This window comes from Neofelis nebulosa, chromosome 13 (genome assembly GCF_028018385.1).
Source record: "Neofelis nebulosa isolate mNeoNeb1 chromosome 13, mNeoNeb1.pri, whole genome shotgun sequence".
NCBI classification, from domain to species: Eukaryota; Metazoa; Chordata; class Mammalia; order Carnivora; family Felidae; genus Neofelis; species Neofelis nebulosa.
Window position 1 is genome coordinate 49,337,988 of NC_080794.1, and position 15,118 is coordinate 49,353,105.

General features: G+C 37.9%; 1 protein-coding gene and 1 long non-coding RNA gene across 4 annotated transcripts in view; both read right to left on the bottom strand.

The window, feature by feature from the left end:
• WAPL (WAPL cohesin release factor) overlaps nt 1–15,118 on the bottom strand; it is a 93,934-nt gene that overhangs the window by 26,023 nt on the left and 52,793 nt on the right. For all 3 annotated transcript variants that reach the window (XM_058696901.1, XM_058696900.1, XM_058696899.1), the window contains exons 5-8: nt 2,646–2,741; nt 1,215–1,367; nt 831–967; nt 4–115 (exon numbers count right to left, since the gene is read on the bottom strand). In XM_058696901.1, coding sequence (XP_058552884.1) covers nt 4–115; nt 831–967; nt 1,215–1,367; nt 2,646–2,741 — 498 coding nt within the window. The remainder of the gene's footprint in view (nt 1–3; nt 116–830; nt 968–1,214; nt 1,368–2,645; nt 2,742–15,118) is intronic.
• On the bottom strand, nt 9,399–15,034 carry LOC131492944 (uncharacterized). Its single transcript, XR_009252363.1, has 2 exons — nt 10,429–15,034; nt 9,399–10,377 (listed from the first exon to the last, which is right to left on the bottom strand). It is a non-coding gene; the product is annotated as an uncharacterized LOC131492944 (long non-coding RNA).

Consider the following 15,118-nt stretch of genomic DNA (forward strand, 5'->3'; position numbering starts at 1 on the left):
TACCTGATGGTGCTGGGAATCATCCAAGGTTTTAAAAACCATTGCTACCATTCCGTGTGCTCTCAGGTGCATTCGAAAACTGGGCATGGCACATTTAGTAGCCAAGCTAATAACACTAGGAGAAAACAGACTAGGTTAGGGGGACTGAAAATAGCTAGTGCATTAGTTTTTTGTTTGTGCAATACCAAAACAAGCAAATGGGGAGAGGTGAGGGGTGTCAAAGCACTACCCATTGAGATCACAATATAAAACACATGGGCAAAATGAATTATTAAAAACCTGTTGATGCATAGTGATTAGGTATGCTATATTAAAAAATGTAACTAACACACAGTAGTCTTTAGTGTATTACTACTACCATTAAAAGCGAAAGGTCTCAGCTACTTTTTGTAACTAACACTTTTGTTGTATCAGGACTATAGATAATGTTTGACTGGATATATTCCAATTGACTGGATAATTCAAACTAAGATATTCAATCTTATAGTATGCAAAAGATGATCCAAATCAAAACATGCTTAAAACAAATTTATGACTTGTCTAAAATTTAGGGATGAAACATAACTTTTTTAATGATTTTTTAATGTAACACTTCTTTTAAGCATCTGTAAACTGAAACCTGTACTATGCTAAATGGCTACGATCATCCAACTTGCCATTGTCCATGTAGAATCAAGTTCCTCATCAGAAATCAATCACATTCTAACTTATCACTGACTATAAAATACATTCATGATAATAAACTCACAAATGTTTGGCTCTACTCGGCTGGAAAGTGTTAATAAGATATAGCATGCACATAATTATCAAATATAAAAATAAGATCTTACCTAAGGCAACGTGTGTTTAGAGGCTGAGTGCTCTTTAAGCCACTTAACAGGTACTCAATGTCATCAGTGAACTCTTGATTTTCACCAAATTCCACCACATCATTGAAGTGCTTCACATGCTGAACAACTGTATATAACTGCCAAGAAAAATAAGTCCACCTCTTTTATAACCACCAACTAGCAACTTAAATCTACGGGCTTGCTGTACTTCATTTAAAAGTGTATAAAACAATTCAATAGATGGCAACTAAAAGAAATGTTTTTAAAATCATTGGTAGTACTAGGAAAAGATAAATTCGTGGATATCTGTTCAAGACATTAAAAGGCTAAATGTTACATACAAAAATCTATCCACGTGCAGTAAAACTGTATATAGCTGCTTACTTCTTTGTCTTCTTTTCTGCATTTCAGTGCAGTAACTATATCTTGGTAGGGCTGAGTAGGTATTGTCACAGTTTTTATCACTTTGGGTGGTGGTGCAGGAGCCTTAAAAACTCCATCATCTTTTTGATTTGGTTCCTTTGAAGACAGCCTCACCTATTAATAAAGGTATTAAATTATTGTTCTAAATAAATATAAAAAAATAGTAATAACTCATCTACCTAGTAAATTTGGCTTAAAAAAAAAGTGGGAAAAGCCTCTGAAAGGTCATAAAGGGCTACTTTGAAATTCCATGCACTACTAGCTAAGACTCAACAAAAGAACCACTCGGGAATTCTATCTGGTCTTTTTTAACCTCAGATTTCACAATCTATTATTTGTCTGCAGGACCATTAGAAGGAATAAAGAACCACAATTACATACATAACACTGAGAAAAGCTAGGAAAGGGAGAATCAAACTACAACAGATAGACAAAAGAACTTTTAAAGTACAAGAATCCGGGGGCGCCTGGGTGGCTCAGTAGGTTAAACATTCGACTTCGGCTCAGGTCATGATCTCGCCGTTTGTGAGTTCAAGCCCCGCGTCAGGCTCTGTGCTAACAGCTCAGAGCCTGGAGCCTGCTTCAGATTCTGTATCCCCCCTCTCTCTGCCCCTCCCCCAATCATATAATGTCTCTCTCTGTCTCAAAAATAAACAAACACTAAAAAAAAGAAAAGGTACAAGAATCTTCAATTTAGGGTATAAATAGTCATAATAAAAGGCTGGTATATAATTACTAATAGACACAATGATGATTCTATACTAGTAAGCACAGTTGAATATACTCAACTTAAGGAGACAGGGAACTGTATATATAGAGATATCTATCCCTAACTCTTTTGAATTCATCACTTGATAGCTCCAGATGACTGAGGTATTACCATTAACCTAGAAATATTAATCTACAGTCCTTTCAGTTATTCTGAAGAAAATAATTTGATAACCGTTTCAAATGTGTTTTGAACTGAAAGGTATTACTGGAATGAAGGAGAAAGCTCTCCTCTGAAAAGTAAATGAACCACTCAAAGCTACTCTAAGATCTATGTAGGATGTAATTTATAATACAGCTCTAGTAGCTAATTACAAAATTCAAATATCGAATAATTTACCCTTAAAACACTACATACAGTAATTCCAGAAAATGTGGGTCAAGGGTAAAAAGTGGTCCAATATTTTTTAAGGCTCTTATCTATAAACTAGTAGCACCAGATTTTCCATTATCCTGTCCATAATCCTCACTTTTCCAATGATTAAACTGAAGCCACTCAATTTTAATGAGGAAGTCCAAAACACACTGTTGAAATCAAAGATTTTCAAACTGTGAATAAAGATAGCAATGGCTTAATTTATAATCTATTAAACAAAAATGAAATAAAATGTACAGTTCACTTACTGTGGCACTCTGAGGTTTTACTATTGGTGGCCCAGGCAGCTCTTCCGAGTCTGGATGGTTCCAATGTCTGGCATTATATACAGCTTTTGTAGGAGACTAGAGAGATGAGAAAAAGGTCACCTGTTTCCTTATTTTGCATCATTATAAAAGTAACTCATTTAATAAATAAAAATTCACTAAGAATAACTTAAATACATAAACATATATCCTAGACAAAGCAGGACAGACAATACCTAGCTTGTATTCCCACCATGCTCTCATGCCTATGGAATCACTGTGGTATTCTGCCACAAAATCAACAATTAGTGCTGTGGGCAACTATTACCAATCTTGTACTAACTTACTTATCAACACAGTCTACTCAACATATACTGTATTCCTCCTACTAATGGTTCATGCTCCATATTCTTCCAGTGGTGGAAATAAAGCAACTTATGAAAAGTAATAAAGTTCCGTATATTCATATGTAAGTGAAACTATGGGGGGCCAGATGAGTACCATTATTGAGAAGTTTTCAAATTTTTAAAAAGTAGTTACATATATTTAAATAGTTAAATATTAGTAGTAACTATTAGTGTAAATTAGTAGTTACAAATTTTTAAAAAGTAGTTACATATATATATTTTAAAAAGTAGTTACCATATATTACATAACATATATTACATACAGTGGAATCTAAAGCAGTACTACGTAATACATATATGATTTCTGCAGCAAAATGTCTGCATATTCACATGAAGTGGGATAAAGATATAAACGAACATGCTCCACTTCAGTCTAGGTTAGTGTGCTGGCAAATTAATTTAATATAAACTTAAAATAACTTTCAATTTTAACATTCTCAATTTCAGAATTGAGAATAAAGAACCATGAAACCCTATAATCAAATCCATAGAATAAATCTGTATGAAAAGCACAAAAATCTTCACTTTTAAAAGGTGACTGATTGGGGCGCCTGGGTGGCTCAGTTGGTTAAGTGGCCGACTTCGGCTCAGGTCATGATCTCGCGGTCCGTGAGTTCGAGCCACCGCGTCGGGCTCTGTGCTGACAGCTCAGAGCCTGGAACCTGTTTCAGATTCTGTGTCTCCCTCTCTCTGACCCTCCCCCATTCATGCTCTGTCTCTCTCTGTCTCAAAGATAAATAAACATTAAAAAAAAAAAAAGGTGACTGATTAAACAAAAGCTGAGAACACTTTTGCCATTCTTTACAAAAGTTATGTTTCAAGTTTGTTCTTTAATCGTCAAATAAATGTTTGATCTCCTTAAGAGATCTTCTGTTTATAAGAGTATAACTCACACTTTCAGTACTACAGACAAAAAATAGAAGTACAAGTTGGGAGGTGCCTGGGTGGCTCAGTTGGTTAAGCACCTGACTTGATTTTAGCGTTCAAGTCATGACCTCATGGTTCTGTGGGTTCGAGTCCCATGTCAGGCTCTGCATTGATAGTGCAGAGCCTGCTTGGGATTCTCTCTCTCTCCCTCCCTCCCCTGCTGGCACTAGCTCACTCTAAATAAATATACAAACTTAAAAAAAAAAAAAGTACAAGTTGGGAAACATACTTTTAAGACAGGCCAAAAATTTACATAACAAATAACCTTCTTCCCTTACTAGCTGCAGTAAACGAACATAACAGGAATCAAGCATCAAAGTTATCTTTTTCCAAATACTATCTTTTTTTTTTTTTAATTTTTTTTTCAACGTTTATTTATTTATTTTTGGGACAGAGAGAGACAGAGCATGAACAGGGGAGGAGGGGCAGAGAGAGAGGGAGACACAGAATCGGAAGCAGGCTCCAGGCTCCGAGCCATCAGCCCAGAGCCTGATGCGGGGCTCGAACTCACGGACCGCGAGATCGTGACCTGGCTGAAGTCGGACGCTTAACCGACTAAGCCACCCAGGCGCCCCTCCAAATACTATCTTTAAAACAACCATGTTGTGACATCAAGGTAACAGTGTAAGCTCTACAATAACTAGTTTATTGAAAGATAAAGTTTAAGTTGATTTGCATATTAAATGTGTCAGAAAAATCGTAATACTAAAAGGAATCCTACTTTGAAACTTGCATAGTCTCTCACCTATACTACGTATATAAACCCATTATTCTTACAAACCGGCTTACATAAAGTGAGGATGCATTAGTAATCTAAAGCAATTTATGCACTCCAACAATGATTTAATCAGGCCTCTTGAGGTACTACCACATAGAGAAGATCCAGCATGAATTTTAAAATCTAGCTCTCGGGGTGCCTGGATGGCTCAGTCGGTTAAGGGCCGACTTCAGGTCAGGTCACAATCTCACCGTCCGTGAGTTCGAGCCCCGCGTCGGGTTCTGGGCTGATGGCTCAGAGCCTGGAGCCTGCTTCCAATTCTGTGTCTCCCTCTCTCTCTGCCCCTCCCCCGTTCATGCTCTGTCTCTCTCTGTCTCAAAAATAAATAAACGTTAAAAAAAAAAAAATTTTTTTTAAATCTAGCTCTCTACTTCTTACTGTTCTTCTCTCAAACATCAGCTATATAATCCATATGCCTGCTAGTTGTTAGATTCTTCATTTAAGCAACTTCTGACACCCAAAGCATAGTAGTGAGCCCAGGAAGATAAAGGACATTTGGAAAGAACAGGTGCCTCAAAGCCCAATCACTATACTTCTTTTTAAAAAGCACTGATCTCCAATAATAATCTTCTGGATAATAATAAGGTATTCTGGTTTCACAGGTAACAAAACAGCAGGGCAGATCTAAATTAAATAGATCACCTTCCAATTAACTGTGAGTGGTGATATACCTAAGCAGACTTAGGAACCAGATGGTCTGTATTAAAATCCAGATGAACAGTGAGCTCTACTATTAGTTACTAAACATTTTACTTATCTGAGGATTAAATGAAAATATATAAAACATTTAGAAGAGTGCCGAAAAGAATATGTGCTCTGTTAAGTATTACCTATTATCAATAATATTAATGGTAATAGTTGCTAAGTGATGATGTGTAATTCTGACACTAGCATCTCCAAAAGAAAATTGGGAGTATGTGGTCTATTCATCTAACAGAGAATTGCAATGAAGAAATGAAATAACTGACATGAAAACACATCTTACCAAGTATTACTGTTATAAAAATCAGACTGGGATACACTATTCTAACTCATCTCAAAAGTCTTTGAACAATATCATTGATGAATACAGATGGAAAAACTCTCAACAGAATACTAGAAAACTGAATTCAACAGCACACTAAAAGGATCATATACCATGACCAAGTGGGATTTATCAGTGGAATGCAAGAAAAATTATCAATGGAATGCAAGAATAATTCAAAATATGAAAATCAACCAATGTGATAAATCAAACTAACAGAATGGACAAAACTCTGTCCATCATCACAATTTGGTGCAAAAAAAAAAAAAAAAAGTATTTGACAAAACTGAACAGCCTTTCATGATAAAAACACTCAACAAACTAGGAATACAAGGAAATTACCTAAATATAATAAAGGTCACATATTAAAAGCCCCAAACTAACATACTCAACAGTAAAAAACTGAAAGGTTTTCCTTCAAGATCAGTATTAAGGCAAGAATGGCCATTCTCACCAATTCTACTTAACATAGACATACCAAAAAGGAATTAGGCAAGATAAAAAAAATAAAAAATATACAAATTGGAAAAGAAGTACAATTTTATCTGTTAATAGATGACACAATCTTGTGTGTAAGAAAACTCAAAAGATTCCACCAAAAAAACCCCAAACTGTTAGAACTAATAAATATATTCACTTAAGTTGTATGATACAAACTCAACATACAAAAATCTGTTGCATTTCTATACAATTAAAAAAGAACAATCCAAATCCAAAAAGGAAATGAAGAAAATCCCATTTACAAAAGCATTAAAAAAAAAAAAAAGAAAGAAGGAAAAAAGAAAAAGAAACCTTAGGAATAAACTAAGGAAGCAAAAGACTGTACACACTGACAGGTACAAAATATTACTGAAATAAATTAAGGAAGACACAAATAAATGGAAAGACATCTTGTGTTCATGGATTGTAAGGCTTAATATTGTTAAAATGGCCATACTACCCAAAGGGATCTATAGGTTCAATGCAATTCCTATCAAAATCCCAATGATATTCTTTACAGAAAAGATAAAACACAAACTTAAAATTCATATGGAATCACAAAAGACCTTGAATTGCCCAACGATCTTCACAAAGAACAAAAAAACTGGAGGCCTCACACTTCCTGGTACCAAAACACATTATAAGGGCACCTGGGTGGCTCAGTTGGTTGAGCATCCGGCTGTGGCTCAGGACTACATCAAACTAAAAGGTTTCTACACAGCAGAGGAAACAATCAAAAGAATAAAAAGGCAACCTATAAACGGAAGAAATATTTGCAAACCATATATTTAATAAGGGGTCACTATCCAAAATATATAAGGAATACCTACAATTCAATCTCACAAAAAACCAAATCAAAACTGATTTAAGAAATAGGCAAAGGACTTGAACAGAAATCGCTCCAAAGAACAGAAAGAAACAACAGGTTTTTGAAAAGTTCATCATCACAAGTCACACGTGAAATGTAAGTAAAAATCGTAATAAAATATCACCTTACACCCATTAGAATGGCCATTATAAAAAAAAACCCAGAAAATAACAAGTGTTGGCAAGGATGCAGAGAAAAACTGGAATACACGTGCACTGGCTGGTGGGAATTTAAATGGTGCAGCCACTATGGAAAACAATTGAGGAACAGGAGATTCCTCAAACACGTTAAAATAGAACTTCCCTCAATAGCCAAACTATGGAGAGAATCCAAATGTCCATTGATTTACGAATGGATAAAGATGTAGTGTGTACACACACACACACACACACACACACACACACACACACGATGGAATATTACTCAGCCATCAAAAAGAATGAAAAAGAATGAAATCTTGCCACTGGCAATAACATGGATGGAGCTAGAGAGTATAATGCTAAGTGAAATAAATCAGAGAAAGGCAGATACTATTAGATTTCACTCATATATGGAATTTAAGAAACAAAACAGATGATGGGGCAGCTAGCTGGGTGGCTCAGTCAGTTGAGCATCCAACTTCAGCTCAGGTCATGATCTCGTGGTTCATGGGTTCAAGCCCTGCATTGAGCTCTGTGCTGACAGCTCAGGGCCTGGAGCCTGCTTCAGATTCTGTGTCTCCCTCTCTCTCTCTCTGCCCCTCCCCTGTTCACACTCTCTCTCTCAAAAATAAATACACATTAAAAATTTTTTAATTAAAAAAAAAAAACAGATGAACATATGGGAAGGGGGAGAGAAGAGAGGGAAACAAAACACAAGAGACTCTTAATGAAATCAAACTATGGGTTGACGGAGGAAGGTGGGTGGGAGATGGGCTAAATGGGTGATGGCTATTAGGGAGGAAACTTGTGATGCGCACTGGGTGTTGTATCTAAGTAATGAATCACTGAATTCTATCCCTGAAACCAATACTGCACTGTATGTTAACTAAAAAATTTAAATTAAAAAAAAAAAGGAAAAAAAATACAACCAATTATCAAAAAAATTCAAATCAAGATCTTGAAAATTTTTCACTCTAATGGTCACTGTAGCATTATTCACAATAGCCAAGAGGCGAAAACCTATCAAAAGATGAATGGATAGGGGCACCTGGATGGCTCAGTTGGTAGAGCATGCAACTCGATCTCAGGGTTGTGAGTTCGAGCCCTACGTTAGGTGTAGAAATTGCTTAAAAATAAAATTTTAAAAAAGAAAAAAAACACGGATACAGAGAATGTGATATATCCATACAATAGACTATTATCAGCCATAAAACAGGAAAATCCTATCATATGCTACAAGACTGATAAACCTTCAGGATGTTATGCTAAATGAAGTAAGCCTAACAGGACTAATACTGCATGATTCCACTTATGTAAGGTATGTTAAGTAGTCAAACTCATACAAAAAGAAAGCAGAGTAGTAGCCAGGACCTTAAGGGAGGTGGGAAATAAGGGGCTGCTGCTATTCATTGCATACAAAAAAATAATATAAAATGAAAAAGTTCTAGTGTTCTGTTGTATAACATTGTGCTTATAGTTAACAATAATACTGTATTGTACACTTAGAAATTTCCTAAGAGGGTAAATTCCATGTGGTGTTTACCAAAATAAATTCTTTTTGAAAAGCCCCTAAAGCCTAACAGGATACAGAATAACCAAATAACTTATATTAAAGGGACATATTCAAGGAACTTTCTATTTACTCTGTTGAACAAAGAGATTTAGTAATACTGTTATTTTATTTTTTTAATGTATTTATTTATTTATTTTTGAGAGAGAGAGCGAGCAGGTATGGAGGCACACATGGGGAAGGGGCAGAGAGAGAGAGAGGGAGACAGAAAATCCAAAGCAGGCTCACAGCTGCCAGGACAGAACCCTATGTGCGGCTCAAACTCATGAAAAGATGAGATCACGAGATCATGACCTGAGCCGAAGTCGGACACTTAACTGACAGAGCCACCCAGGCACCCCAGTAATGCAGTTATTTTAAAAGTTTTTGTAGGGTGATTGGGTTGTTCCATTGGTTAAGCATTCACCTCTTGATTTCAGCTCAGGTCATGATCTCAGGGTTTGTGGGATCAAGTCCCACATCTGCTTGGGATTCTCCTCTCTCTCTCTCTGCCCTTCCCCCCACTCATGGCTCATGCTCTCAAAATAAATAAACTTTAAAAAAAGGTTTTGACTTTTTACCATTTTATTTATTTTTTTTTTTCAACGTTTTTTATTTATTTTTGGGACAGAGAGAGACAGAGCATGAACGGGGGAGGGGCAGAGAGAGGGGGAGACACAGAATCGGAAACAGGCTCCAGGCTCCGAGCCATCAGCCCAGAGCCTGACGCGGGGCTCGAACTCACGGACCGCGAGATCGTGACCTGGCTGAAGTCGGAAGCTTAACCGACTGCGCCACCCAGGCGCTCCGACTTTTTACCATTTTAGTACTTAACTAAATGAAAGTGGATCTAATTAGATCCTCAACTATTATTTCAAAGTTTTACGTGATTAATATAGGTTTAATAAAGGGAGGAGATGAAGATACATACTATTATCTAAAAATTAAAATTAAAAAATCTGCAGGTAGCATGCACATGGACACACAAGGGGCAATGGTTGGGGGGTAAGGACAACACTGACAGACTCTGAGCTCTTTACATCATTCCAAAATGATATATGACAACTGCACATGCACTGAAGTGAATTGTTTATGGAGACTACACAAAAATACTACGTCACATGCTAAGGTCACTCAGTGAAAGTGACTGTGTATAGTACCTGCAAAAATACCACTTAAGAATTGACTTTTCATGGAAGATGAAATCATCCTTATCATTCAGCAACCTAGCTAAGTTTGAACTAGGTCATTCTGACTGCACCACTACACTAGGCTTACCTTTAATCTCGTTAATTTTATTCTCGCTTAAAAACCAGACATATCACATTAAACAAATTCCTTAACTTTTCGCTGTGTTAAAATATTTGTGGGTTCTGTTTGTGCTGTAATCTAATAAGGAGAATATTACAAAATAAGTAAGAAAGCTCCTTAAGAACACTCAAACATTTGGGGTGCCTGGGTGGCTCAGTCGGTTAAATGTCCGACTCTTGGTTTCAGCTAAGGTCATGATCTCACAGTTTGTGGCTCAGAGCCTGCTTGGGATTCTCTCTCTCTCTCTCTCTCTCTCTCTCTCTCTCTCTCTCTCTCTCTCTCTCTCTCTCAAAACAAACAACAAAAAAGGAGCACTGTAACATTTTTTAAAGTTAAAATGTTCATTTATTTTAGACAGGGACAGAACGTGAGTGGGGAAGGGGCAGAGAGAGAGGGAGACAGAATCCAAAGCAGGCTCCAGGCTCTGAGCTGTCAGCACAGAGCCTGATGTGGGGCTCAAACTCACAAACCATGAGATTGTGACCTGATCTGAAGTCGGAGGCTTAACCAACTGAGCCACCAAGGCGCCCCTTATATTTCTTTACATTTATTTATTTTGAGAGAGAGAGAGAATGTGAATAGGAATGGGCAGAGAAAGGGAGAAAGAGAGAATTCCAAGCAGGCTCCACACAGAGCCTGATGCAGGCTCAAACTCACAAACCGTGAGATCATGACCTGAGCCAAAACCAAGAGTCAGACTCTTAACCGACTGAGCCACCCAGATGGCCCAACATTTTAAAGATCTGGAATCATTTTAACATGTTTCAATCTTAGTAATCTTAAACACATACTATTTTATTCAACTATCCAGGGGCACGACAAACAAGAACCCTAAGTCCAACACTCTATTAGAGCTAAGGGAAAAACATTCCAGTAACAGACCTATGGGAGCATTTATCCATGAGAGAGAATCCAGTTTCTATGAGAACAATGGATAAAAATTGGGTCTTTACAATTTTAATGCCAAGGCCATGCTTAACAGATTGGCTTATTGAATCATAATTACAAAGCAGAGGAAAGAATTCCTTCACCAAAAGCTAAGAAGAAATGACAATATTATGCTATCCTTCACTGAGATGGCTCCCAAAAGGGAAAAAAATTGGATAATTGCTTTTAAGCCATATGAATTTTTTTAACAGTACCAAATTTATTTCTGAGTTTTAAAGAAGACTATGTACTAAATGAGGACAAAAATAGTAAGCTGATTAGAATTCATCTAGTCTTACCCACACAAGGATATCATGAGAACAGAATCACACTCTAACCAGTAATTCAATCAGCAGGCTGTACAACGAAATGAGTTCTGAAAGAATCAAGTGCTGCAACACACAACTGTGTGTGTGTGTGTGTGTGTGTGTGTGTGTGTGAGAGAGAGAGAGAGAGAGAGAGAGAGAGAGAGAGAGAGAGAGAGAGATATCACATGCACACATGTGCCTGTGGTACTTTAGTGGCAATTCAAAAAGGGGAAATTAAGTCTGGCTTTAAAAAAACGTTAAAGAGTTTAAAAAAATTTTTTTAATGTTTATTTATTTTTGAGAGAGAGAGAGAGGGACATAGTTAATCAGGGAAGGGCCAGAGAGAGGGAGACGCAGAATCTGAAGCAGGCTCCAGGCTCTGAGCGGTCAGTGCACAGCCCATGCGGGGCTCGAACTCACGGACCGTGAGATCATGACCTGAGCCAAAGTCAAACACTCAATCGACTGAGCCACCCAGGTGCCCCTTAAACATTAAGGAGTTTTTTAAAAGATGGATGATAGCAGAGGAAATCTGAGGGAGAAAGGTTTACAAAGATTAAGATAACTGGGGCGCCTGGGTGACTTAGTTAAGCATCCAACTTCGACATCTCACGGTCCCTGAGTTTGAGCCCCGTGTTGGGCTCTGTACTGACATCTCAGAGCCTGGAGCCTGCTTTGGATTCTGTGTCAACCCCACCCTCCCCAGCTCTCTGCCCTTCCTCCACTCATGTTCTGTCTCACACAAATAAATGTTTTAAAAAAAAATTTTTTTTTAAACAAAGATTAGGATAACTTTTAGCTTTTTATTTATTTATTTTTTTAAAGAATGAGTGATATCTTTTTTTAATTTTTTTTAATGTTTATTTATTTAGTTTTGAGACAGAGAAAGATAGAGCATGAACGGGGGAGGGTCAGAAAGAGAGGGAGACACAGAATCAGAAGCAGGCTCCAGGTTCTGAGCTGTCAGCCTAGAGCCCGACGCGGGGCTCGAACTCACGGACTGTGAGATCATGACCGGAGCCGAAGTCGGATGCTTAACCGACTGAGCCACCCAGGCACCCCCTTTTAGCTTTTTAGAACTTTCCTTTAATTATAATCACATAATCTCAAGTTGTTCCACCCTATTACAAAAAAAACCCTTAAAAAGATTTTCATGTGTTATTAAATATTTAGGTTAAATTATTTGAGGAAAAAAAGGCAGATATCCCTAAATTAAATAGAAAATGTACTTCTGTGATGCCTGGGTAGCTCAGTAAGTTGAACATCTGACTGTTGATTTCAGCTCAGGTCATGACCTCACAGGTTCCTAAAATGGAGCCCTGCATTGGGCTCTGCACTGACATCATGGAGCCTGCTTGGGATTCTCTCTCTCCCCCCTCTCTGCCCCTTCCACGTACATGCAAAACCATGTGCACGCATGCACACTCTCTCTCAAAACAAACAAACACTGGAAAAAAAAATACACTGCTAAGAACAAGACATTTATAATAGATTAATACAGAGCACTATGCAGAGAATACAGTCTATAAGTACAAGGGAGAAATCTGAGCTTAAAATCTCTTCTACTGTATTCAATTAAACTCCGTAAATACCTTTTAAAGAAATGGCCTATTTTTATGAAAAAATTGTTAATTCCTAGCTACATGAAGAACAAGGCACACTACTACTCAGTTATTTGTTGAGTATACATCAAAAGTGTAACTGGTAGCAATGACTTTATAGAAACAGGCCATGACCGGGGCACCTGGGTGGCTCAGTCGGCTGAGCATCCAACTCTTGATTTCAGCTCAGGTCATGATCCCAGGGCCGTGGGATCAAGCCCCATGTCAGACTCTGCACTGAACGTGGAACCTGCTTAGGATTCTCCCTCCCTCCCTCTCTCCCCCTCTCCCTCTAAACTAAAAAAGAGATGGGGGCAGGGGGGACGCTTCAGTGGCTCAGTCGGTTAAGCATCCACTTCAGCTCAGGTCAGGATCTCAGGGTTCATGAAGTTCGAGCCCCTCATCGGACTCTCTGTTAGCACAGAGCCCACTTTGGATCCTGTCTCCCTCTCTCCCTGCCCCTCCCCTGCTTGTGTGCTCTCTCTCAAAAATAAACATTAAAATAATAATAATAATAATAACAACAACAACAAAATCTTTTTAAAAAGAGGCTGTTGTAGGGGTGCCTGGGTGGCTCAGTGGGTTAAGCATCTGACTTCGGCTCAGGTCATGATCTCGCGGCTTGTGAGTCTGGGCCCCAGGTCAGGCTCTGTGCTGACAGCTCAGAGCCTGGAGCCTACTTTGGATTCTGTGTCTCCCTCTCTCTCTGGCCTCCCTCACTTGTGCCCTGTCTCTCTCTCTCTCCCTCTCTCCCTCTCTCTCAAAAATAAATTTTAAAATGTAAAAGAAAAAAAAGTTAAAAAAAAAGGTAGGCTATTGTCATGTTAGAATTTAAAATATCATAATTTGTGCATAAACTGCAAAATATCCAGATAACAAAGCATAAATTCAATCCTTGGCACTTTATGAAAACTATTACAACTTAGCCTACAATTCAACAACTATAAAAAATACTACAATGAGCCATGATAAAATTATCAGCTGAATTAGGGGCATCATGTTTTATAACTAAAAATGTCATTAAGTATATAATGGACCAGATGTATTAAGCTGAGGATTATCAAATTTAGAAATATGAAAAGAGAAGCCATAAATATCCTGAGACACCTATGGCTTGAAAACATTCATTTCCTCTTCTTTTTCTTTCACAATATGTAGTTAGAGGAACACCTGGGTGGCTCAGTCAGTTAAGTGTCCAACTTTTGGCTCAGGTCATGATCTCACTGTGAGTTTGAGCCCTGTATTGGGCTCGCTGCTGGCAGCAGAGTCCACTTTGGATCCTCTGTCCCACTCTCTCTCTGCCCCTCCCCTGCTCAAGCATGCAGGCGCTCACTCTCTCTCAAAAATAAATACACATTTAAAACTGTCTTAAAAAAAAAAATAGGTAGCTGCACACATGCTTGTCCTGATTTTCCAACCTCTCTTGCTGCTTGTGTGGCACATGACTAAGTCCAAGTCAATGATGAGTGAACAGAAGTACAGTACACCTTGTGGGTCCTGGTCTAGGAATGGATCACTGCTCACACCTTCCCATTCCTTCTATATGCTTTAATAGTATAGAGATGACAGAACACTATCACAGAGGAAACTCGACTCTGACAATACAGCAACTTGAAAATAGTCCAGAGGTAAACAGCCAGGACTGAGAAAAGTAAGCTACCTACTTAAAAATTTATTTGGGGTGTCTTTTATAGTAAGCAAAGCTAAATCCTAAAACACCTGAATAATCTTCAGCTGAAATTAGGACCAAATAATTATAGTGATGTACTGAATATACAAAATTTTACCAATACTGTATCTGTGTATCTACATAACCTACACATGTGTAACTACAATTTAAAAGATGTAAACAGGGGCACCTGCTGCCTGGGTGGCTCAGTTGGTTAACTGTCCGACTCTTGATTTCAGCTCAGGTAATGATCTCACAGCTCATGGGTTCAACCCCACATCAGGCTCTGCATTAACAGTGCAGAGCCTGCTTGGGATTCTCTTCCTCTTTCCCTGCCCCTCCCCTGCTCACACATTCACTCTCTATCTCAAAAATAAACAAACGTTAAAAAATAAATAAGAGATGTAAACATGTAAGAGAATGGACAAACAAAAAAAAAAAACAGGAAAAAATGCAATCCAAACCCAACATAAAAAAAATTAGAACT